This window comes from Corvus moneduloides, chromosome 8, assembly GCF_009650955.1.
Source record: "Corvus moneduloides isolate bCorMon1 chromosome 8, bCorMon1.pri, whole genome shotgun sequence".
Lineage (NCBI taxonomy): Eukaryota > Metazoa > Chordata > Aves > Passeriformes > Corvidae > Corvus > Corvus moneduloides.
Window position 1 is genome coordinate 15,523,520 of NC_045483.1, and position 26,383 is coordinate 15,549,902.

At 40.0% G+C, this 26,383-nt stretch overlaps 2 protein-coding genes across 10 annotated transcripts in view; one reads left to right on the forward strand and one right to left on the reverse strand.

The window, feature by feature from the left end:
• DNTT (DNA nucleotidylexotransferase) overlaps positions 1-11,554 on the reverse strand; it is a 162,339-nt gene extending 150,785 nt beyond the window's left edge. Inside the window, exon 1 of the mRNA XM_032117164.1 lies at positions 11,350-11,554. The gene's annotated coding sequence lies outside the window, so the exon portion shown is untranslated. The remainder of the gene's footprint in view (positions 1-11,349) is intronic.
• Positions 1-26,383, forward strand: part of BLNK (B cell linker) — a 94,972-nt gene that overhangs the window by 38,787 nt on the left and 29,802 nt on the right. For 8 of the 9 annotated variants that reach the window (XR_004241660.1, XM_032117151.1, XM_032117153.1 and 5 more), the window contains exon 4: positions 25,657-25,722. Coding sequence is in view for 8 of the 9 variants with exons in the window: in XM_032117151.1 (XP_031973042.1) it covers positions 25,657-25,722 (66 nt within the window). In the remaining variant the exon portion in view is untranslated. Of the gene's footprint in view, positions 1-11,553; positions 11,920-25,656; positions 25,723-26,383 lie in introns of those variants that run through there. The other variant, XM_032117154.1, reaches the window with a different exon arrangement.

The following is a 26,383-nucleotide window of genomic DNA, read 5'->3' on the forward strand; positions in this document are numbered from 1 at the left end:
ACTGGGTACAGTATAGGAACTGAGGAGTTATCATCAAGCACAGGAGCTGCTCAGCTGCCAGAAGCAGGAACACTGCTCTAATGGATGCTGCATATGACCAGAAATGTCTTGTCTCAAGGTGTAGCTCTGCTATGGCCTGTTCCAGAGACTGCTCAGTTGTCACCAGCTCCAGCACCATGCTCCCCCCACACACAGTAAAAACACACTTTGACTTTACAGTCTTAATGTTTGTCTGTAATTCTTAGAAATAAAATTCAGATATGCTCTGAATTCTTGAAGAGGGGACCTGTCTTCAGGCCAGACTATGGCCAGTTTTTGCCACTCTAACAGCGGCTTTCTTGCAGGATACTACAGTTTAGGACTACTCAGACCACATCTTGCAGGTTATTTTATCAACCTCCTGGGGGGCAGAGGGATTAAAGAACATTCTCCATAGTAGGGTGTGGATACAAATATGCTGCTAGCAAGAATTTCTCTTGCTTTTTTCCAGTCCCGTGAGATATTTTTCTCTCTCACGGAAGATATTAGTAGAGTTCTATAAACTATGAACACCTGCGACCCTGCAAAGCTTTGTTTATAGTACAGTAGAAAAATATTTTGACAATGGATGTTTTAGGATTTTAGCCAGTCACCCCAAGGGATGTCTGATCCTTTGACCAATTAGACTATGGAGAAAAAAGTCTATTTTAGTCTCTACTAAAAGAGTTCGTAAAATAATTAAATAAAGGAATCTTACTGCACAGTTCCTGCCTGTTGGATCTCTCTTCTCCTCCCTACCACTGCGGGACACTGTGATAGTAGGGAGGTAGGTCAGTCTCCCTGTCCAAATCTGTTTTGGTCTGGACTGGGACTGCTGCTAAAAATGATAACGGAACAGTATTACCTAATCTGTCTCTAAAAATATTTTATTTTATTCTTCCACAAGCCATGCCTGATTTTTTAAACCTGGACAATCTCCTGTTTCCAATAGCCAAGAATTCTGGGAGAAAAAAAGAGATTTTATGTATTTTACAGTTCTTATACTAGGTTTCCTGTTTTCCATTCTCCTCTACCTACTGCCATCACATATTTTTGGTACTCTCCAATGATATCCTTGACAGAGCATTAGGTCTCAGTTTCTTCTTCACAGTTCTGGCACTGAGTTTGACAGACACCTGCTACCACAGCTCTGTCATTTCTCCTATTTAGTTCCTCACTGCTCAGTTTCATGGCTTTTTATTATTTTACCAAGCTCTCAGAATATAGACTATAACCTAAAAATATGTTAACCATTTCAGAGAACATACCTTACCATACATTTCATAAGTGTAATCAATCCTTTCCTAAATCACTGATCTGGCTGATATAATTAATTACCTTTATCAGTATATTAGTTCCTCCTTTCATTCCTCTGGCTCAGGGAATAATATTCTGAAGAAATACACAAGAATATAAGACATATCCATACTGTTTCTTTAATTAACAGACATTACAGTTCAAGAATACAGAAGTAAAAGAAATCTTTGTATTGCTTGGAATGTCAACACGAACTACCAGCTATACTACTTTTATATTACTGGTACAAATATTGTTCACATATAGCCCATGAATAGACAGATTTAAGTACACCCTGAAAAGGAGTTCCAAAGTCAATTATTTCTCAGCATTATTTATTATTTTTAAAGAAATAGAAGTATGATTCACATGTATAGTCTTACAGGTATTCTCTGCTAGGTTATCCCTTTCCAGGAATTTATTCAAAATTACAGATAAACCGACAAATTTCAACAATTTCAGCTTTTAACCAAAAGCAGTACTAAACATGTATCATATACCTCCAGTGCGTTGGTATTTTATTGGGTTTTCCCTTAAAAGCAAAAAAAGGCAGCTAAGTAAACACTGCAAAACAACAGACGCAGCTAATTTCTGATCACAGACCTTACAGATGAGGTCTTTCTAGCAACACTTTTCTACCACCATCAAGGTGAATATAGTATCAGATCCTCTGTTAACCACAATGAATAATGGGAATAAATTCTTCAGGATTAAAGATGTAAATGCTCCCAAACCAGCCTAAGATAAAACCAACATATCTGTATACATCTATACCTCTCATGCACCTTGCAGAGTCCACAGAATGGAACACCAGTTTCTGGGAAAGCATCACTTTCTGGACAGATTTGAAGTGTTCTTCATTCACAACCAATGCCCCAAAAACATTTTGAAATACAGCCCTACGGCATAGCTCCAGCAGACACCCGGGCTCAAGTTTAAAACTCATTCTAAACTGAGCTCAAAATGTCGTTCCTCTATTACAGCTTTTCTTTCAACTCTAACATTCTTGTGGATCGGCTTTCTTAAAGCAAAGCAATTCTGGGTCAGCTCAAAGGTCTGTGTCAGGTGACATTTGTGACAGTAGCCTGCACCTGATGCTTAAGGAAGAAAAGAACAAGCGAATGGGTATGGGCGGGTGCCTCCATACACGTGTGAACAGTGCGTCACTTACTGGGCTGGTGTAACACTCCATGGACCACCTGAAACAAACGAAATTACACTGCACACTTCGACTCAGGTACTATCAGTTCCACCAGGAATGAGAATAATAATAGAAGTCTATAATTTCTTTAGAAGCTCATGATACTCTGAGTAGTTTTTTCATAAAAAGAGCAATTCTCCTGTGAACAGAATGATCAAAGTTAACCGACCTCAAGGAAAGGTTAAGCTTGAAAGAAATCACAGTGCTTAAGGAAAAGATATCTTCAAAACCAATAACTTCTCCCTGGAAGAAGTCCCTGGACTCTACTGTATCAGTATTATCTTCCTAACTAATATGAACATTTTATAGCAAAAGTTACAAAATAATATACACCTTGTGAACAGTTTCAAATTACAAATACTACATAGCAAACTAGTCTGCACTCAGCAGTCTGTTTATAACATAATCCTGATTTGTCCTAATCATTAGGACAAAACAAACAGGACTGTTTCAAATGTATGACATAACCCCAGGCAGTTAGCTACAAAACAGAGAAAGGTGTTATAAATCTAAATCCATGCTGCAGATGTTGGTAAAATTCACTAATGATGAGAAATTAAATACCTTATACAGTTATCATCTATGCATATTATTTCTAAACTAAGAGTCAGAAACTTTCTTCAATCACAAAATATTTTAGATTGTAATTTCCTCAATACAGTGACCTCCTTGTTCTCTATTAGAACAATATATAAAGAAAAGGGAAGATTGTTTACAAATAATACAATGCAGTAGTCAATATTCAAATATTCAAATTTACATGTATGTGTTTCTTTACATGTAGAATTCTATCATAATTTCTTTCTTCTTTCACTTCTGATTGGGTTCCCTTTGCATTTCAAATCTGAAGTTATTCCAAAATCCAGTATTTGATGTAAATATAGAATTTTTTCTCCCAATATACTCTGAAAGTGGAAAGATGCAGGCTCTGACGTAACACCTATTATGTACTATAGCAATAAATGTTTCACATTAGGATCTATAAAAATAATAACCCTCTCTGATATAGTGTAGGACTCCAATTTACCTGCTACAGTTTCGTGGTCTTAAAGCAATTAAAGTTATCAACTGTGTAAACATATCCTTAGCAGCAATCCACAAAATTTGCAGCCTTGGACAACAGAAAAATTTCATGGCTGTAGTTACAAGTTTGAGCAATTTTTCTCCACAGAATAGAGTATTCCATTAAAGTGTTTATCTTTGGCCATAAAACGTTCTCTTGTTATTATTTCAAATAGTAGCTTGATACTTTTAATAAACAAGATAATAATTTCTTTATTTAGAAAGTCCCTCATCTCCCTGATCTTTTTTTTTTTTTTGAAGGTGATATTTCAAATCCACTGCATTTTTGTGTGGAAAAGACTTCTGAAACTTTTTATGTTCGTTGACATCTCTGCTCCCAGAACACAGCATCAGGCAATTCCAGTTATCCAGGAAACAGAAGAGAGCAGTCTTAAGCAGATGGAAACACGTGGAAATAGAAATGACTACCAACAAAACTATTTTTTCTTTTCTTAAGCAGGAATAGGAGAATGCTCAGACAGCATAATTATGGTCAGTGAAGTAGTGCAGATTACCAAACTGTGCCAGAGAATACACCCATCAACCCTTTCCCTTGGCTGTATGTATTACAGGCCAGTACAGGAAAGAAGTGGTTTAAAAATTACTAGTTTTCCAGCATTTTCCAGATATTGAAGGCATCATGGTATGTGTAACAGCATTATACAAAAATAACCTTATTTCAAGACATTCCTTTCACTGTGAAATTTTAAAAATTTGTGCAGCCTTTTGTTTCTGTGAGCGATTTTGTCAGCAGGGACACAAACATATTTAGACCATTCACCATCTATGCCTGGATGCTGACTGATGCTCATAGGCACCTGCTGAAAGAAAGGACACAAACCACTGCTTCTCCCTGATCCTTCCCTGTCCTAAGTCTCATTCTCAATGCCAGGGCCCAATATCCCAAGCTGCTCCCATGAAGGCCTCCTGGGTACCTTTCAGGGTAAATCCACACCCCAAACAGGAAGATGGATGAGAAAGCAAACTCGTTCCATTTAACCCTACTGCAACAAGGGGTGAGGAGGAAGGAGAGCAGGGTATACAAGCTCTGCAGAAAAGTCAGGAACAAGCATGGCTTGCCAGCCTGTGCCCCTACACCCTCCCTTGTATGGTTAGGCTCAGAGTGGGATTAAGCAGGCCAGTTAGGGGTATCTCCATTGCAGTCACTCTTGACTGCTGGAAGGGGATCAGCTTTGCAGCACAAGCAGAGCTGCTCCCAAGAGTCAGTGTGGCTGTCTGTTGGCTCCAACACAGGTCACTGCCTCTTAGACAATCAGATCTCAAATGCTTTGAGTTTGACAGTAAATAATTAGTGTGTCTGTAGGAGCAAATTTTGTGTTTCTGTATGCACATGGAACAGATGACAGTAAAACTGAAAAGCAGAAGTGCAGCTTTTTGCACAGTCCCCAGAGAAATAAAACACATATTCTCAGCAGGTGCTAAAATTGTTTGCTCAGAAGACTCTTCATGAGAAAATCCTACTAAATTTACTGTTTTCACATCTTTGCCTGCAGTACACACCTACATGTATGACCTGCTTCCTCCAGTGAGCCTAATGACAAACCCAAATCCCATTCAATAAAATTTATAGCTGCATTTTCAAATGCATCTCCTATTACTAGTACTTTAAGACCAACTTTGAGTATGCCATTTGGTATTCAAAATGATAAATTATTACAGTTTTAAGATTTCTAGGACAGTTGATAGGAGTCTTCCAAAATCAACATTGTGGTATTGAGCCATTTGACTCACAGCAAGAAGACTAAAACTTCTGAAAATCAGTATTACTTAAAAACACTTGGGACAGAAATGTACCCTCCTCTCATCTGCTAGGACACAACTAAAGGCCACATGTAACTTCCCCTGTACAAGGAGTGTTTTCTAGTTTAAAATGCCACATATGCATCCTGGAAAAGGAAAAAAGACATTGAAATAGATTAGTTGGGAAAAAACAGAGATGTATGATTTTAAACGTAAAGCAGAACTGTTTCACCTGTTTGTAGCAATGAGTAAGTAGCAAATACAGAGAATATAATGAGAAATCATGTTCCATAAACTCATGCTTTCCAAATACCAGCTATGGGACAGTGAACAGTAAGTTACGTAGGCAGTGTATCAACCAAAATAGAAATTAAGGGGGCAAAACACTACATCTAAATTGACATCATTTCAAACAATGGAGTTTGAGTGCATTTTTGGCCTGGCATAAAGTACCACAAATTTGCATTTGGAGCCATATAATCAAGCACAAAACCCTCAAAGGCAGCATGTGACAGTCTACTGCTAACTCTCTGTTTCCCCTCTGCTCTTTGTCACCACAGCCCACTGCTGGCACATCTTTCTACGGATATTCTGAAAGCAGAAGAAATCAAATACATACAGAATACCATCAAAGAGCAGATTCTGTTAGGAAAAAAGTGAGCCTGCAACATGACTACAGATTCCAGTTCAGATTCAGACAGTTTATATTTGGACTGTTTTCTGATGTAGATGGTAGCAGTTTGAGCTATTTTCACTCCACAGCCTTGAAAAAGAGAACTGTGGCAATCATTTCCTAACTTTCATGTGAACACAGACTGATCAAGCCAAATTCCTGTTAATGACCAGTTATATTTACATTCACATTACAGTGCTTCTATGGCTGGGGCTCTCCCTTTCGTGCTAATCCAGTAGTACAAAATCAGAGCTCAAGCAGTAGATGTGTCTTTTAAACAGAGTCCTTCATATTTGAATACATACTCTCTTCGAAGCAATTCTCAACCTGAGATTAAAGACAGCCTGTAGATATAGGCAGGGAAAAGTATCTCTGAGCTAAGTGAAACACTATAACCTCAAGACAGTAAAATCAGACATATTTTGAAGTGAATCAGCAATCATTTTATGTATTGCTCAGGAGAACTTATAGTGCCGCTCTATTGCCAGGATTTCCTAAAGGAAAAGCCAAGCAAAAGCTCACAAAGCTGTCTTTTAAAGAGCAAATTGTGCAACGTGCTGTGATTCTCCACATTCCCCAAAAGTAGGGAAGTCAAAATCTAAGAACACACTTGGCAAGAGAAAGTTGTACATGAAATTCTCTTGATTAATTCTTTCCTATAAAGAACAGTTGCATCCTTCACTCCTGAGTACTTCTAAGAAAAAAATTTGGGCCAATCACCTCTAACAATGTTGGAGAGAAAACTTTGTTAATTGAGAAGGGGTTAAGAAATGGGCTTCTGAACATGACTGAGAGAAAAAGTAAGACTTATACGGTCATGTAATGAATAAAAATGAAACCTGACAATCAAACTGGTTGCTTAGTTCAAATCAAACCTGATTTGAAATCTTGGCAGTTTTACATACATTGAAGGCACTAGACTGTATCTATGAGCATTAATGTAATTTGTAAAAAATAGCTTCCTCTTGAATAGCCATGCATAGATTGAGGTCCTTTGATGCAGCAGCACTGTCTCCTCAAAGCATCAAAAATAAACATTACAGAGATTTACTGCAAATCATCGTTTTAAACCAATCTATTTGGAGTTCTTTTTATTCAGCTTATCATTGCTAAACGTTTATGCTCTATGATAGAGTCTAAAACTGTCTGCTTTTTATTTCAGCTGTGTGAAACCCCAGAGGTTCAGAAATGGCAACTGAGAGCCAAGGCTGTACCTGTACACTGGCTTGGACTTTTCACACTCTTTCCTGCAGCTTGATTGCCCATCTCTCCTGTGTGCCACAGCTCCTACCTGGGACACGTTCCTAGGGTTTCTTGCCATGCAGAGGAGGCTATAGGTAGATGCTGCTGCACCACTGAGCCTCAGCCCACCTGCAGTCAGGATGTGGCTTCAGGCACCAACCCAGATCAGGAACTCAAACAGGCCCCTTGGTTCCCTAGACTAAACACACTCATAACCTGTAAACTGCATTAAGACAATGGCAAAAATGGTCTCCATAAAAAAGTGTTAGCATCAAAACTTATGAATCTTAAAGGAAGATATGCACAGCTGATATATTATGTTTAAATTCAGTAGCTACAGCAGGAACCCCTGACAAACCCAAAATCATCATACAAACCATGTACTAGAAGGTGTTAAACTAGAAAGCATTAATTTCAGTGGAAATAAGAAAAGGTAGTCATCAAAGGAGTCAGAGATAAACCTTCGGGCAAGAAAATACACCAGTCTTGTCAGTGATAGCAGCCAAACTCTGGATTTTGCCTAATGATTTCTCTACAATTGGCTCTGTATGAAGATGCTTGTTCTGATCTAGGGACATCATTTACCAAGAACCAAAATGCTTTAGACAAGTCATCTGATTTTTTGTTTCTGTGCTACAGGAGTTTTTTATCTACTCAGAAATTCAAAGTCAAATCAAAAATTATCCTAACAATAGGATACAGAGAACTGGAGCCTTGAAACAGGAAATACCTGGCAATTCACAGCAAATTTTGACCAAAGGAAGACAGGATGCTCACAGTCTTTGTGACAGAGTTTGTTTCAGCAAGTCTGGTTTTGGCCATGCCTCAATGGCCTCACAGCTCTGAAACAGAAACCAGAACATGCCACCAGAATGAGGCAGCAAGTGGAAGGAAAGAGCTGGTGGGAAGTAAAAAGCAGAAAATAGCAGAGGGGATAAAAAACAGGTTTTATTTCTGAACATACAAGATAAAGAAGTTGCTTTTAAAAATCCTTCTATTTATGAGCATAAATGGAGAATTATGCAGTCATATTGGGAGAGGATGAGAGAGACCAACGCAGACTGAGCCACAACACTTGCAGTGAAGAGAAAATTATGTTGCAACACAAAAAGGCATTTAGAAAATCTATCCAAGCATTTAGAAGGCCTTTCTCAAAATCACAATGGCATTTTGAGCATCAAAAATTTAAAATAGAATGCATATATATTCTGTAAGCCATCCAGCCAAGGGAATTTACTGGCAAATCCTGCATTACTTGTTTTAGGTAACAGTGCCAGGAATTCATCCCCTATCTTTTGCAGCCATATACAGGAAAATAAAGTTAGTGCTTATCTACATAATCACAAAAGTGACAGAGTCTGTGTGGATGTGGGTTCTTAAAACATTAGATAATAAAATACAATTTAGGTAAAAGACTTGAGTGATGTTGCTCCAGAGAACCAGTATTGTGGGAACACCTCTGCAAAATGCCTCATCCAAGACTTCAAGATACATTCTTCTGGGACAGCATTATGCCCCACACCCCAGGGCCCTATCCTTCAGCTGGGCAGTGCAGGTCGGCCCAGGCTTCAAGGCCATGTCTCAGTTGGCAGCAGCACAATCCCCACTGGCTACAGATGTGCCAGGGAGCAGGGAGGTGACACAGGCATCCCTGGAAACAAATCCCCATCTATCTAAAACAGCCCTTGTGGCTGGGCAGGAGAGTTTCGTGTTAACCACCACTATGGTCAAGATGCCACCCATATGGTAAAACAAATCCCAGTTCCTCTTTTGCCTTATCCAAATGAGCTTATTATGTCAAAGAGGGAGAGTTGCTGGGGTTACAACCACAAAAATAGCATGACATTATGTTTGCTGCATGGCTCAAACCTACCACCACCTCCAGGCTCTCCCAGGGCTCCCAAAGAGGAAGGAAGGTCAGTCAGGCCCTGCCCCCACCTCCAGCCTGGACCCCCAGAGACACTGTTTTGGGGTGATGAGTAAGGCTGGAGAGATGGAGAAACTCCTGCTCCTTGCCCTGTCGCTGGTGCAGGTCTGCAGGGCCACACAGCTAGCTGGACACTGTGATGTGTCCCTGTCCATATGGGCTGTGCAAGTCCACTTGACCACAGACAGGATCAGTCCCAATATGGGCGAGAAGCTCAAATTCTGAAAACACCTTCTGGGCAAAAAGGAGAGGCCTAGGGCTGTTTGGAGGGGCTTGGCCATGCCCTTCTTTTTTAAGGTTTTTCTCTAGTGGTTTTCTTATGTTGTTGCACCCAAACCAGCCTTCTCAGCACTGGGGCAAATGGCCAGATAGACTGACTTGGAGGCAGAACAGAAAGAGCTAACTGGGTGCCACAAAATCTCGTGAACAAGCCTTGTGTAATGAAGACTTTCTTAGGAGTAACTTCTTGGCAGCTGTACCAATGTAAGCAGTCACACGCCCTATTCTGCTCACCCTGTGCTGCACCCTCACAAACATATGTACACCAAATCAAATCAAAGAACTGATGCAGTTAAAACCCCCTAATTTTTTTACTTTTTGCTAGATTGCTTGCAGTGAATTCCTTCCCCAGTCCATGTCACTGCACAGCCACAGAAACACAGGGGCCAGCAGATGACCGGGATGAGAAATCCCGGCAGATGACCGGGATGAGAAATCCTGTGTGAGTCAAACTGTCACCAAGCCCTGAGTGCACGGGACTCAGGGACTGCCCTGAGCATGACACATCAGCAGCCGCCCCTTCCTGGGACCAGGGAGGTCACAGCGCTGCAAGGACAGGCGAGGCAGCCTCTGCACTGGGCACTGCAGAGCTTTAAACCTGTAGCTTTGGTTGAGTCAGGAAGAAACAAGGCGAAACCAGCACAATATTGCAGATGACAGGCTACCACCAAAGATCCCAAAGGAAAACAGCCCAGGCTTTCTGTGATAGCCAGGCAAGAGGCAGTTGTTGTGTAAGGGAAACCACTGCAGGAGCCTACTGAGCAAATCTCTTATTCTGGTATGTGTTCAGATAAGTGGGAAGATTATATAAGCAAAAGGGAAAGTGACACAGCAATTTATTCATACCCACTTCTTCACATTGTCAGAGTGTGAATTTTTAATTCAAAATTAATTTTTCAAAATAACTTTCAGGGAGTAAAATTGCAAAGTTGACTGGTCCACAACCAGATACAATGCAATGTGGAATTCCAGTTGTGTATTACATGACATTCAACATTATATTATTCCTTAAAGCCCACAAACTTTATAAGATACCCCAAAAAAGCAATTTGTACGCTATCAGCCCAGCCTAGAAAAATACTGTATTAAAATATCAAGTGATTTCTATGCTGAAAGCTCAGAGACCAAAAGCACCTGCCTGCCAAGATCAGAATGATACTACCAAAGACAAAAATCTCATGGCAGGCTATTTCCCGAGAGCCACCTGCACTAACCAGGAAAGTCTGTTTTGCTCCTTCAGTTTCACAAGATAAAACTTCAGTCAGTACAATCTGGGGAGGACAATTCCATGCGTAAACCTAGCCAAGTGCCAATGAGAATCTCACCAAGAAATAGCTTTGTGTGTTCTCAAAACGTATTGTACTTACCAAAACATATTAAAATGATGCAGCTGTACAATTTTTAAAAAAATAACTACTAGGTTTCTTCCCTAGAACAGCCTTAGCTTATAAACTAAGATGCAGAGAGGCCAAAGATACAGAAGGGGAGCAACAAGCACCATCCTCCAAAGGTGCAGAATTCAAATGAATCAGCCCTTCAGGATAAAGGCTGGATGGGAACAACTGCCTACATTGTCCCTCAGAAGCAACTGGCTGTCTCCAAAGTTCATCTTTAAAGAGGAAAATATGGTTGAGCTCAAGACTAGCAAAAAACCCCAGGCTTAGAGATATCAGAGCCATAAAACACAGCTGCCTGCATCTTGGGTGGGAACAGCTTTGCTGTGTCTCTGGAAGGATCAGGGTTTTCTCCTGCCTTAGTTTAAGAATTAGGGTAAGAAACTTTTTTTTCTTTACAGTTACTTTCAAAAGAATGGGGATAAGGTAATGGTTTTCTTTTGCTTTTGCTAGGGAACCTCGGGAAAGGAAAAGTTCCCACACAGCATATTCCCACCTGGCACAAATTCACCAGAAGTGTAGAGGAGCGGGAAGGGGAAGGGGAATCAGGCGCCTTCATCTCTCCCCGCAGCCGGCAAAGTCACCTGAGCTGAGCAGGTGACAGCGAGCGGGTCACCGGCCCCGGCACGGCCTGCTGAGCTCGTCCGCATCCGCCCGCTGCGCAGCCGGGCCGCCCGCGCCGCTCCGCAGCTCCCCGGCCAGCGCGGCCCGGCGGTGCTCCGGCAGCTCCAGGCGGAGGGCTGAATCGGTGGATCGGCGAGCCCTCGCCCCCCATTCCCAAAGGCTCCTCCTCGGCTCCCGGCTCCGCAGCCACCTGTGCGCGCCGCGGGCGGGGCGGGGCCGCGCCGAGCCCCGGGTCCCTCCTCCGCCGGTGCCTGCGGGCGGGACGGGGAGAGGCTCCGGTAGCGCGGCACGGCCGCGGCGGGACCCGACGGAGGGAGAGCCCGGCCCGGGGAAGCGGCGGCGCCGGCAGGTGCCGGGCCGAGGGCAGCGTGTCCTGCGGGGCAGCGCTCACGGGCATGGACAAACTCAACAAGCTGACGGTGCCGGCCGGGGAGAAGTTCAGGTAGGGGCTGGTCCGCTCCCGGTCTCCTCCGGGAACGGAGCCGCGCGGGGGCTGCTGCGGGAACGCAGCGGGGGGACGAGCCCCTTCCTGCAGCGGCGTGCGGGGGGATTGGGAGGCGCCGAGGCACGAGGAAGTTGGCAGAAGTTTTAGAGTAAAACGGAGTTATTACCGGTGGCCAGGGCGCTGCAGGGAAGTGCGGGAAGTAAACGCGGGTCTGGAGTGGGTAACAGGACACTGATTTCAAAGCAAAATGTGTGTCGGCTTCATGTGCAGCGCAAAGAGGAGTGTTTTCAAAGTGTCTCTTTCAAAGCTGTAAGGAAATAGTGTGTGACTCATTATGATGTATGAGTCTTATGCAAATTAGAAAAACTTAATTAATTGCTTAATGCTTTAATGTCCTACGAAGATGGCTTTTGCAGTTAAGTTCTGTAATATTTCCTAATCTTCGAAAGAACTGGTGGAATAGAGGGAACTGGAAAACGGGAAATGTTCCTAAGTGAAGGAGAACAATGTTAAATACAGGGCTTGAGAGGAAAAAAGCAGAAGCTGGCCGTTACTGAAGTATTTTTAGTGTGTCTCTATTGGTGTGCTGGTACAATTGGCATCTCAAGGCTCTTTCATTATGACTTTTTGTATTTCTGAATAGTTAAAAGAAGTTCTGTTTCAATTTAAAGTAACATGGAATTTTTTTCTTCCCCTGAAAAATAAGAATGAAATACTGAAAAATATTTTTTCCTAAAATAATTCATATTTAGGCACTCAATACTAATTTATAGACCTTTCTCAAGTCTCTCTCTCTCTCCTCAGAAACCTTCATGCCAGCTGGAATAATCCCTTGTAAAGCTCATTTTGATGGAATGCAGTTTATTGATATCTACTCTTTCCATACTGTTGAAATATTGTTGCGGGGGGTGTGTACTTGCAGAGCTGCAGTGACACTTCGCTCCTCAGCCAGACAGACCTAATAAAAGCCTAGCAGGCTTTCTAAGCATCCTAAGCCCAGGCAAGAACTCTGTGGAAGGCTCAATAGACAGGGGGAAGAACACAGAGAATTTCCTCATTGTCTGCAATTTACCACCTTAAGTACTCTAAACTGGTTTCAATGGTGCCAGAGCTCAGTGTTGGTCTAAACTAACTATCTTTAAATAACAAGTTCAGAAACAAGATGGAAAGCTTGATTCCATGCATTACTGGTACATAAAAAATAAAGTACACACTCTCTGCTGTCATAAAATTGTAGCTGGGATTAATCTTCTGCACTTCTGCAAACAATTAAAGCAGAATTACTTTAAAGTATCCAAAGTGGGTCTATATGTGAGGGTTATAACGACCCACAACTTTTTGGTGAACTGATTCAAAAGCCCTAAACCTGAAAGGCAGCGCCACACCTCTGCTGCATCTTCACATGGATGACACTCTCCATCTAGTCTGAGGTTTTAATACTGTTGTAAAATAGAGAAGAGAAAGAAGTTAGCTCTGCTTTCCTGTATTAACCTGAAATATTACAAGTTACTTTTTCTCTCCTGCTCATGGCCAATTCAGCCTAGTTGTGCAGGGAATGTCTGAAAACACATTTCTCGAGTGTGTGAGCATTCTCACCATGCTCAGTGGACTCACATGCTTCAATTTGAGCATGTCAAAATACTCCTTAGAAACCTGGATATTTGATGACAAAATCTTACTATGGTATCAGAATCTTAAAACCTTAAGGCAGAACTTTCCATGAGTAGATATTCACAGGATAAATCCAAGAGAGATGTGCAAATACAGGAAGAGATCAGCATAACATGGCGGTATGTTATTTTCCTCCTTCTTTGAAACAGCTGGGTACCTCCTCATGCTCTATGACCAGTTGACTTCCACATCTGTCTGCATGGAACACACATAGGTGGTTCAGAGTTTACTGAATCTTACATGATCTAAGTGGTTATGTGAAAAACATACTTTTCTTCATATGCTAAGATGCAATGCCAAGAAATGTTCCCGCCAAACATAGTTTCAATTGAAGCAATTATAGTTTGCGTTTTTAAAGACAGCTTCCTTAAAAATTCTGCTTTGTAGCAGCAAAAGTTTAAAAAGCACTACTGTTGAGTCACTGTCTGAGAGTGGATCTTTTAATTTTTTTAAGTGTAGACCTGAAAAACTAGATATTATGTGGTTTTGCTAAGCTCAACTATTCTCCATGGGTATAGCTGAGCCTACCAGACCTAGGTTTTTGTTGCATTAGCAAATCTTATGTCAGACCTGAATTCTTGACATGATCCATTTGTTAAGTCTATTGCAATAATAAGAGCTATAAGTGTTCTTATATGCCTGTCTGCCTAACATGTTGTGGTATGTACATTGTTTGCAGTTAAGCCACTCAACTAACTTCAGTAATAGTTGGACAGGAATGCTGGAATTTCATGGAATTCCAGTATTAATTTTTATATATCATTTCTTATAAGGCATGCACAGTATAATACAAATATTGCTTCTGAGTACATTGTGTGTTCTACCTTCTTCCTTATAGTCAAGAAAAATTAATTCAAAGCCTTGGTTATTTATTGTGAGAGAAACTAATCTGTGGTGCATACAAATAATTTGGTACTTTGAATCATTTCCCAAAGTGTGGAGTGAATACATGAGCAATAGCCATGCTGCCATGGCAAGCTCTAGTGTGCCTGGATTTCAGACTGAACTTCAGGGGACAAAAATTGTGCTGCAAACATACAGAAATAGATGCACTCATGATCAGGGGCAGTAGACAGCATGGGTAATGGGAAGTTGGCAGCTCAAAGAAAAATCTGCACTAACCTTGCAGACTTTTGTGGTTTATCTTCCCTAGACTATAAGCCTATGATTCCTGGTATTTAGATAATTTCTAGCTACTATATGTGGCTGTGTCACAACATCTCTTCAGACCTGCTGCATGTTTTTATTATGACCACAAACCTTAATGATGACCCTCTGCCTATAGCTGGCTTCAGCTGCTCAGCACAAAGTCCTTTCCAAAGGCATCATCACTGCTGCAGTGACGGGTAAACCGTGGCACAAACCAAAGTGTGCCACATGCTTTCACTTGCCTAAGGTCACGCAGCCAGCAAATTCCAGATTGCAAACAGCCTTTTCCAAGAGAACAGTTTCATGTTAATTTCAGATGACTTCATTAATTTCCAGCTGTCTGTCTCTGCCCCCAACAAAAACAAAGGCTTAAAATCATTAATCTCCAAGCATAATGCCCATTTAAAAGGAAGTGGAAATAAGCTGGCAATTTACTTTTCTCAGGTTGAACAAGTGTGTCTGGGTTTTTTTGCAGGATTTTGTATTAGTAGCCCTTGTTACAAAGAGGGGTTTAAGTCCTAATTCTATGAAAATCAAGACAGGTTTCCTTAAGGCCTGAATGTCTGTTAGTTGTCTGTCAAACTTGGAGGTGTTTATGGTCTTCACTAATTTTCTACTGATAGCTTGGCTGTAACTGCTAGGCCTTTTTTTAACAGAGGATCTTCTGACACTGTTTCTTTTTGAAAGCGTATAGTAGAAAATTAATTCATTTGGGAGTGAAATGATATTTAGCTGTAAACTGACACCTCCTATGTATAGGATGCTTTACCATAGTGAGCATTTACTTTTGGAGAAAATGATTGGGGAATATCTGAATATTAGTTTTGCGCTGTAAGAAAATATTTTATTATAGTAGTTCTGCTAATTCCTCTTAGTGGTAGCAAATAGCAAACAGACTTAAAAACTTAATCTGGTTTTTCAAGGCAAATTTTAACTTAGTTTTCTGCCTCAAGGAACTTGAACAGGACATAAGAACAAAAATAAACTCAAGCAAGAAATAAACTGGAGTTTCAAAGTAACCTAGAAAATGCTCCCCATGACAGAATTGAACATCAAAGCCCACATCCAACTTCAGCATCTCAACCTCTTATTAGACATAGAGTCCAGAGGAAAGGCTATGCAAATGATAGAATCATTCAGTGGTTTGGGTTGAAAGGGACCATCCTGATCCCATCCGTCTGCCATGGGCAGGGAAACCTTCCACTAGATCAGGTTGTTCAAAACCCCATCCAACCTGACCTTGAACGCTCCCAGGGATAGGACAGCCACAAGTTCTCAAGCCAGCCTGTTCCAGTACCTCACCACCTTCACAGTAAAGAATTTCTTCTTAATATCCAAACCACTCTGTTTGATGCCATTCCCTCTTGTCCTGTTACCGCATACCCTTGTAATCAGTTCCTCTCCAGTTTTCTTGTAGACAGATACTATCTTGTTTCAGATACTAAAAGGCTGCAATAAGGTCACCTCAGAGCTTTGCCTTTTTTAAGCTGAACAATCCCAATTCTCTCAGCCTCACTTTTGCTCTTCTACCTGCTCTGGTGTTCTCCTCATTCTAGCAAAAGTCTAATCTGCCCTAAGGACGTAACAGCTGTGAAGGTCTTCTGGAACACCACCCATTGCCACCCACAGCCACCTCCTGTCTCAGCTTCCAGTGTCTCCTGACAACTTTCCACTGTGCAGTATCACTCTGTGGTGACAGCAGCTTTTGTGGCATGCCCGTGTTTTAGCCCACCAAAATGTAGGCTGAGCATAAGGTCACATGAAATCACAGTTCAGTGATTTGCAGTCTTCAAAGTTGAATTTTACAGGCATGGGGAAAGGAGGTCACCAGCTACATTTGCTGTGCTGATGAGCACAAACAAAAGATTTTTCTGTAGGATTGTTAGGTCCTGTTTGCCGTACAAAGCACAGGATTTTGATGGAAGGATAAGGTTTTATAATCTCTGTTTTCCTCTAGTTTTCTGTCAGCTTAAACAGTTCATGAATCCCTCTCATCTCTGGACTTTGGAATGGAATGAGATAGGAAATGCAAACTTCCCCAAATACCACTGCAAAAATCCATTGTTTCACTCAGTGTTACTTCTCCAATCAAATCCTCTTGCTTCTCCCTCTGACCTTCCTTCAGCACAGCATAGTCTCTGTCCCATCTGTATTTGTCCTTCTTTATTCCCTTCTCCCTGCACAACCATTTCATTCTACCAATCCCTTTAAGGCTTCCTTTCTTCTTTCCAGCTGTGTCATCCTGCCTGGATTGATCTCCAAGCTAAAAAACCAACCAACCAACAAAATCAAACCTGAAACAAGCTAATTTTTACAGGACAAAAAAAAACCCAAAAAAACAAAAGCCCACTCACAAGCTGAAGGGAGGAAAAAAAAAACCCCAAACTAAATCACCACATAGGATTTATTCTCACATAGAATTTCCTGCCTATAATGCTGTTTATAGAAAAGTATGTTTAAGTGTGACTGTGATCTACATGTGTTTTAAACAAGAATATGGCAATTTGGACAAAATGATGCAGTATAATATTGAAACTATCAAGAGATGCCCTGCTTTAATCTCTGCAGGTAGACAGCAGTGTAAAGTGTGATCTGTTCCCAAGATCAGCTACGCTTATATAGTACCTATAGCTTCATTCTACTTATGCTAGCAAAATTGTTCAGTCATTGGTATGGCATATTCTACCACTGTTTCATATGGACACTGTTCCAAATAAAATAAGGTCTTGTAGTGACATTGTAGCTCTGCCAAAATAGCTGTCCAGAGTAGGAGCATTTGTCAACCATAGCAAACACAAATGACACTATCCTTGGCCTGCGACTGTCAGTTATTCAGCAGAAGGGAGTAATTTAGATTTGATCTAATGACTTGGGGTTTTTGGAGTTCTTTTTTAGTAAAATAATAAATTATCAATAGCCAAGCAAATAACCCAATAAATTAATTTTCATAGCCATGGGGAAAAAAGCCCCCAACATTCTGGCAAACTTGGCAACCATTTTTTACCATTAGTTTATAAATGTACCCCATACAGCTGTGTAGAGTGCTAGATATTAAATCATAATATGATTATATGAAGTACCCAGTGATATGTTGATTCAAGAACAAAAGAGTTTTGTATTTTACAGAATCATTCAAAACCTATGTACTGCACAGGACATTAAAACGTGATAGATACTTTGCATTTGGAAGGCACATATGACAATCATAAATTGTTGCACTGGAAAAACGTATTAGTTTATATGCTCAGCAGACAGGAGAATTGAAAAATTGATGGGAAGCAATGGCTGAAAGGGACAGTATTTTCCCATTTGGCTCTAGGGCATCATCTTAGATTTTTTGGTAAACTGTTCATACTATGTAAATATGTTTGGTTTGTGTTAGCCATAATAAATTACTGAGGAGTAACAGAAGCTTGAAAATTCTGTTAGCATCTTTATCCTAATCTGCTAGTATATACATTTTGAACAAGTTAATTTTCTAGACATTAGCAAAGCCAAATGTGCAATGCTACAAGTTTATGACCTCAACATAAATTACTACCCAGTAAATACTTTAGAAAGAATTGAAATAATGTATCCTGAGGCAATAATATGAAAAACATGAGTATATGTTTTTCAAGCTTAATTCAAGGGGAAACCGGCTGAAGTAGGCTGTTACTACCAGAGGCTATACCATGTGGCTAAGTTTCTCCTTCCTGTCTTAAAATATGGATGCTGTAGGCATCTCTGCCAGAAGCACAGAGGCAACAAAGTGCTACTGAAGCTGTAGCTACACTGCCAGTTTATTTTAGCATAAGTCTGAGTTGCAGACAAAAGAGCAGATCCCTTTCTTCCACCCTCCCAATGCCCCTGCTCACCCTGCCCCTCTCTGCCCTCTCACTGGCACTAGGGTTTCAATGACCACGTGACAAAGCTGGATCTGATCCTGCTGCTATCTAAATTGGCAAAAGAAAAAAGAAGTTCGTTTCCCAGCTGGAAGTCCCGTGATTCATCATAACTGGGGAAGCATCAAGGACAGAGAAGAACGGAATTTCCCCTTTCAATGGCAGCCCATGTGGGCTCCATTAAAGTGACATAGGGACCAACTAGGGAATTTCTCAAGAGTTTTAACAGAATTTGATAGGCTTCAGAACAAAACAAACAAAACTGATACATGAGTAACCTCCATTAGGTCCCTGTCAGTGCCACCCCACATCTATGATGGGTATGCTTCTGTTGCTTGAACAAGAACACTTTCAGCCCAAGTACAGCAGTGTTTGTTAGTGGTAATTTTCTGGGTCCATACCAGATCCTGTCTTTATTCATTTCCCTGCAATGACTTTCTGTTTCGTCTTCTTGTTGAAACATAAAAGCCCCTTAAATTCTTTTAAATTTCTGCGCTTGCTCTCCTTGAGCAATCAGGCTGTACGGAACTAATCCTTCAGGGAGGTACAGCACTCAGTTTTAACTGGAACTGTATTTTAGAGTAGCCTAATGTGCTGATCTTCCTCCTACTGCTTGAAAACCTTTCAGAAAAGTGGAGTAACTCTTGTGAATGCGGCTTCTGTGTGTGGTTTTTTGGTTCATTAACTTATCCAGAGAGCTGGTACAAAAAAAAAAAAAAAAAAAAAAGGCTCAAAACAGAGCACAGGTCAGTTACAGAACAGAAAATATCCTCTACCTTTTATGTCAAAAAGTGACATGTAATTCACTTACATATCATAATATCTAATTATTTTCTGTAATCCTTATGGTATCACTAATATTCAGTTGGAATAAAGGGAAGAGCAATCTGGATAAGAGGGAAGAGGTGTCCAAACCTTGAAGTGTGTGTGTGTGTTTGTTTGTTTGTTTGTTTCCAGATAAATTCAGATGCTTAGAATGGGTTCTTTCAATATGCAGAACTCTCAATCACCTCAAAGTACTTACACTGTTTACTTTCATGTTAGGAATGATTTCTGTCAAGGATGTATTATCCCTTTACATGCTACTTTTTTATTTACTCAGTGAATATTAGTACTTACCAGTACAAGGAGGACTGTCAGCATTTTTGTAAAGATTATGTAGAGGGCATATGAAGATGAAAAATAGAATCAATTAGCCTTTCTGTGCTTCTGTGTGTACCATGTAAACACACACCTGCTCTAACTATGGGATTTGCCTTTAGGCAAAATAGTGGATGATTCAAAAGTGAGCAGAATAGGATGTTTTTGAGACTTTTTAAAAAACAACACTCTTGTCAAAATTACTATAAACTATTGTCATTTCCCCTTGTGCATCTCCCAAACACGGGAGAAAACAATTCCTTGTTCCTTCTTCCTCTCAGATAGGTAGCTGTAATTGACTTCTTCTGATAAGCAAACCTCTTTGAACTTTTCTTCACAGCTTTGAGATAGCTTTACAGATAAAGATCAAAGGCTCAGTGCCTTGAATGGATGGTTTGGTGTCACAGGTTACCACCTCCAGCTCTAAACTTCCTCTTCTCCCATCATGAAAGCCATTGCAGGAGGTGGATAAGACCCCAGAGTGGATGAGGGGTTGTAAGGCCCTACCTTGGACCAGTAGCTACTGAGGTGGTTTATCTGACTGCACCTCAAGGATTCAGCTGTCTCTCTTACACATTTTTATGCATTTTTCACATATCACAGCCACTGAAAACACCAACTCTGACCCAGGTGGCTGATTCCACCTGGCATTTCCTTGCAAACTCCCACTCTTGCTGTTCGAGGTAGCATATGATATAAGGGTGTGTGCATGTGGAGATCTGAAGCACCTGAAGGAGGTCTAATGAGGAATTAGATGCTTTCTGTACTTGGTATTTCTTTTTGCTGTCTACCGAGGAATTAGAAGGGAGGTGGAAGGAGATAGAGTTGTTTTATAACATTTAATTTCACTGTCTTTGAGGCACTAAACTGACAAGTAATATGAGAATACATCTTAGGAAGACACTCTCCCAGTTCATCAAAATCCGTGTTCTTCCACAAAGACCATGTCAGGAGCATTGCTTTCATGGAAGCCTGGCATAGAAAAGGTGGTACTTTTCTAGTTTGTTACTTCAGTTTGAGAAGATATTTCAACGTAAGAGCTTCATGCTTTTCAAAATCTCAAGTGGTACTTTTGCAAATCCCCTTCTAGGTAAGCAGGTTCCCCTCCTCAAAAGGATGCAGGAGTCTTCCCCTTTTCCCAGAAACAATAACTTTCTTTCTTAAGTTGGTCACCTGCATAGCTGTTTATAAAACTGAAGGATAATAGAAACACAAAACAAAGACCAGCTGGGGAGAAGGTGGTGGAATAATTGTGCTGTGAGAAGCCATAAAGGAGGAGTCTGGACTTGCTGTTCTTTCTTTAGTTTCATATTTTAATGTGGGGGTTTTTTTAATTAACAGAGGTAGCTGTAGTAATTTTTAATTTTCTGCTCTTTGAGTTTTGGTTTTTATCTTCTAATAACTTAGCTTTTATTCTCCAAATTCCATTATATTCATCCTTGCTTTATGTTTTGTGGTTCTTTCCTGTAAAACTTTATAGCTGAGGCAAGTGGGTATTTTTGGACATTTTTTGTTTCAAGTCTGAACTTGCACTTACTAAATCCTATTCTAGGTTTCTAATGCCAAGTATTTAAATTTGCCTGAAAAAGAACCCAAACAAACAAAAACTCTGAGAAACAACAATTTTTTGTTTAAATGTGATCTGCCTTTCTTAAGACAAAAGTGAGTGCTGCACCTACCCACAGTTTTACTTTAAGCGAATGGATGTAGTAATCTTCAGAAAATGTGACTCTCTAGGCACAGAACTACAGGTTGTCCTGTCAGTGAGAAACAGATGTACCCAAAAATGTGTAAGAACTGCAATTGGCATGCAAATTGGCTGACTTAGTGTGTTTATTTTTTAAATTATTTTACTATTTTAAAACCAATTCAACTTCATCAGTTAAAGATCTAACTGATGTTAGGAGGAGGAGAAGGAACATACGGGTCCCTTAATGGTGAATGTGTCAATATTGCTTGCAAAGCTGCCCTAGCAAACATGTGAATATATCATGTTCAAAATTCTGCTCTTCTTTAACTAAAGAAACTGGTTTGTGAGTACAGATGGGGATTTTTCAAGAGGCAAAACAGATAATTCAGACAGTCCGGTAAACACCAGAAATTTAAGAAGGTATAATTCTCATACCCTAGATAAACAGAAATAGGTACGCTTGTAATAGAGAAAATTTCCTGTAAATCATTTAAAATTAGTTTCTGTTTTGCTACCACTCCCCACTGATGCTGCAGTCAGCCCTGTTTCGAAAAACAATAGCAGGACCCCTCTCAGGTGCAAGTGCTCACAGCCAGACACCCTGAAGCAATTGTGTCCCTCTGCCTACTCAGGGACCCTGCAAAATTCTCTTGCTATGGGCTGTCACTCCCATGTGACAGAGGCAGCTGTACAGATAAAACACTGACAAGCAATGTGTGTGCTGAAAGTGCAAAGTACTGGATTCACTGTGCACAAGGGGGTGAACTGTGCTGCTCATGCGCATGGGAGATCCCTCCCTGTTTCCAGGAGCAGGGACAGGTCATGACCACTGGGGAGCCACTCATGCTGGCTGCTCCGAGCCATAACACACATATTACACAATACATATTGGTAAATGTCTTCACAGATTTTAATACCCATAAATACAATTTCTCAAAAACTAGTTTAAATGTTTGGAGAATTCCATACTACGCAAATCTGTCTGAAATTAAGACAGACTTCTCTTTCTCAAGTCTGGGGACTCTGTACCTCATCTCACATCCGAGTTGAAAACGTGTTACGCACTTTATTCTTCTTCATTTTTCTCATTAAAAATGATTTTACCTTTGGAAAGCTTTTGTAGGAAGGACTGTATGCAAAAGAGCCGAAGGCTTCCAGGTGATGTTTGAAGGCAGGGATGTGTCACAGGCCAGGTCTACTCATCATCCTCCCTTCATCATCCCATGTTCCTCATAAGCTGAGCTGTGACCAGATCAAAGAGAGGGTGGGTTTGTTTCATTTTGTTTTATCTCAAGGCAGCTCTGCCAGTCCTTGAGTGCAGCAAGGTGCAAATACATAGCAAATCCTTCTTTCACGATGTATGGTATTTACAACAGTAAAACTGTCCACCTTCCTTCACATCTGTTTCACAGCTAGTGACCCCTTTTTCAACAGATCTGGTAATTCTGAATTACTGGAGTTTCAAATTGGTAAGATATGAAAAATAGCAACGCAGGGCTAAAAACTGTTTTATTTTAGGTTTGTCGTTTTTTGTTATTCCTTCCAACATGTAGAATTTCTAATGTATTTGTAAGAAACATGAAACTTTTTAGAAGCACCTACAGCCTAGACTTCCAAACTTACTACCTGCAGAACTTTGAAAATCTATTCTGTGTGCTATGAGATCCTGATCAAAGGGTCCCATCCAGTCTATACCAGTTACAATTACACTGTATCTCAAAATATCTATTGCTGAAACGTGTTTTCAAAGATTAGCAGTAACACAGACTGCACCTTTATCTGCAGACCTGATTTTGCATAAAAAGATCCCAAGCAGGTTTAATGAAGAGTTGGAGCTTGTAGTTAAAGAAGCAACTTTAAGTTTTACCTCTTGATTATCTTTAATTATATGCAATGCAATGTAAGACAAGCATTACTCATAATTTTCATTTAGAGTACTAGCTGATGGAGGTCCTTGAGTATTTCTAGTATCTGCTCATCCCAAGAGAACACTAGAGAATAAACATTAGTTGGTAATGAGGTCCTGACTCAGGTGTGTTGTGAAGAAAGAGGGTTGTAGTTACATACCTGACACAAGGGCTGCCTACGCTGGGCCATGGGAGCCCCCATTTCCTAGGTACTCTCGGGACTGCTGCTCTGGTAAGGTCCTCTCACAACAAACCTGTTTACTTGGAGTATAATCTCAAATATTTGAGAGCCATACAAGTATTTTAGTGCTAGTCAGATATGTAGATTCAGTCAAAACTTTAGGTGTATAAATGCCCTTCTGTGCTTCACTTCTCTCATCGCTCTGGAATGGCCTTTGGGCTCGGGGTTGAGTCCCTTAAGATTCAGAGAACCCTCTTGCCATAGACTTTTCTATCTGACTCTCATTTTTTTCTTCTCTCTCTCTAAGATCACAAATCAGACAGACAGCTCTTTGTAAAACTTTTCAGTTGTTGTCTTTTATATGGCCTGGCACCTCAAGAAATTTCAGCCTCCAGCTAACTGGACAGACTGGTTTTTGCAGCCCATTCAACTCTATGGGTCAAAGGGGATTCCACTTGAACTGGAGATCAGCTGTGCTTGATGACTTCCTACACTTCCCACTTAGTGAACTGGTTATCTGCTTACTCTCACATGCTTCAGGCAAAATAATTTCTCCAGGGGCAACAAACAAGTGTTCTAACAACTCCTGTAAGAGCTGTGTAACTTTGAAGACTGAAAAAATTTGCACAAACACATATTAGGTACTCCCTAATTTATCAAAGTTGTAATTAGAAATCTAAATGCCTCCATAAAAAGAATAAGGAATAAGAGAGACAGATTTTTAAGAAATTTGACTCTGCAAAAAATGGGAATGTTCTGATTTCAGTCCTTCTGCATGGAAAAAAATATCATAATAGCACCAGTGCATGTGATTAACTCTAATTTAAATGCACCTTTTTAAATAGAAATATGTAATAAAATGATCTTTTAAATGATAGCCATATTCAAGGCTCATGGAACTCCCATGACACTCTAATCAATTCACCTAAATATGATCAAATGAAAAGCCAACTAATTCAGGTACATGTGCTTATCAATTTTGTGGTGGATTTTATTTGCATTCATGTGTGATGATTTTTTTAGCAACTAAGTGACAATATAGAATAAAGCCAGTAATGTGAAAAAAGCCCACCTTTTCTCAAAATAAAGCCATAATTTTGCTAATGTAAAGATGTATTAATGTCAGTGATGAGCAATAAGCAATATTCAGATAGAAATCTACTATTAGGTTTTTGGTGGTGGTGGTGTTTGAGTCCTATCTCTGACAAACAACAAAAGAAATTAACTGATGCTGACATGCATCCCTAATTGAAGTCTGGCAAGCCTTTCTGAAAGAAATACAAGCACTTGCAGACAACCATTCTCCCCAAACTAGAACTAAACCATTTAGATCTCCTCTCATTCTTTTCATTCCTCATTACTTTTCATTTATAGACACTGCCAGGTGCCAGCTGGGGCACAACACAGAAACAGCAAACTGCAGATGATGGCTATTTGTGATGTTTCAAGCAGAACCAGAAGCTGAATCTGTTAGGAAAAAAACCCCAACAAATACAACAGAAAAGCAGAAGTTCTTCTGAGCTTTTCACCTCAGATTTCATGTATCTGGTTAGTTTAGATAATAATCCAAGCTACTCTTACAGATGTAGTACATTGTTGTTGGAAATTTTGGAGCATTTTGTTGTATACCTGTTTCTCACAACTATAAATAATTCATTTCTTTATATTAGCACTATATCATTTTGCTGTAAATTAATAGTTTGAGTATCCAGCAGGAATTAAAGATGTGCTTGTGAATTATTTGTCCATGATTCTCCTTATATTTAAGAAATCAGAGGACATTCTCATTATAGCTGTGCAGTATTGTGAAGTCAGTTCTAGATAAAATGTTAACATTTAAATATTCTAAACTATTAATTTAGGCAACGATTTATTTTTTCCTGATGCACTTACTCTTAAATTGATTGTTTATATTGTACATAATTGTATTAAGAAGAAGGATAACACAAATAATGCTAAAGAGCTCTTAAAAAGGGAGGAAAACTTCATGCACAAATGATTTAACAATTAAACTACTTATTGAAGATATATTAAGCATATTTTTCTTAATTTATATTAATGGCTGTTCAACCACTTGGTAATTTAATGCTGGCTTTGTTTAATATCTTACAGGAAGCTTCAAAAGATGGTGCATGACATCAAGAAAAATGAAAGTGGGATAATAAACAAATTCAAAAAGTAAGTTTGCGATGTCAATCCCTAGTTTTATCAATGTGGGGAAGTTTGGATTATGAGCACAGTGGTGTGCAGTACTTTGATGATGGGACCATGTCATTCCAGAGGGACATACTTCAGTGTGTGTAAAGAGCTTTGGTTCAGACTGCAATGTACAGAATTGTCATCAGTATTAAGACTTTCATAAAGTAGTTGCAGAACTGGAGTCCAATGGTAGGTTGTGTTTGTAGCCTTGAAAAAAAACAGTATAAGAGTGAAGAGCCTTTTTCTTGAATGTTCACTGGGAATGATTATTGCTTGTTGCTTGCATGTGTGCCTTTCGTCTTAGGCAACTGTTTAGGCTTCCTGTTGCAATTAAGCTGAATTTGAGCTCCACCTTGAACCAACTGGTCAGACATCATGCTTAAAATTCCCATAAAAATGCTAAGTCCTCCTGTGTTTTGGTCTCATAAAACAAAATCCAGCATTACCTAGCACCCTTATTCCAGTAAGATGTGCTGAACAACATGCAGATTGGTGTCACGTGCATGAAAGTATCATAAAATATTCATGTGTATTTATACATAGAAAGAAATCCAGTAATTCTGCATCCTTGTCAAATGAGTACACTATTCACTGTTTCCAGTCAAACATCTATTTAAAGCAATTAGCTGTTTAGCACACT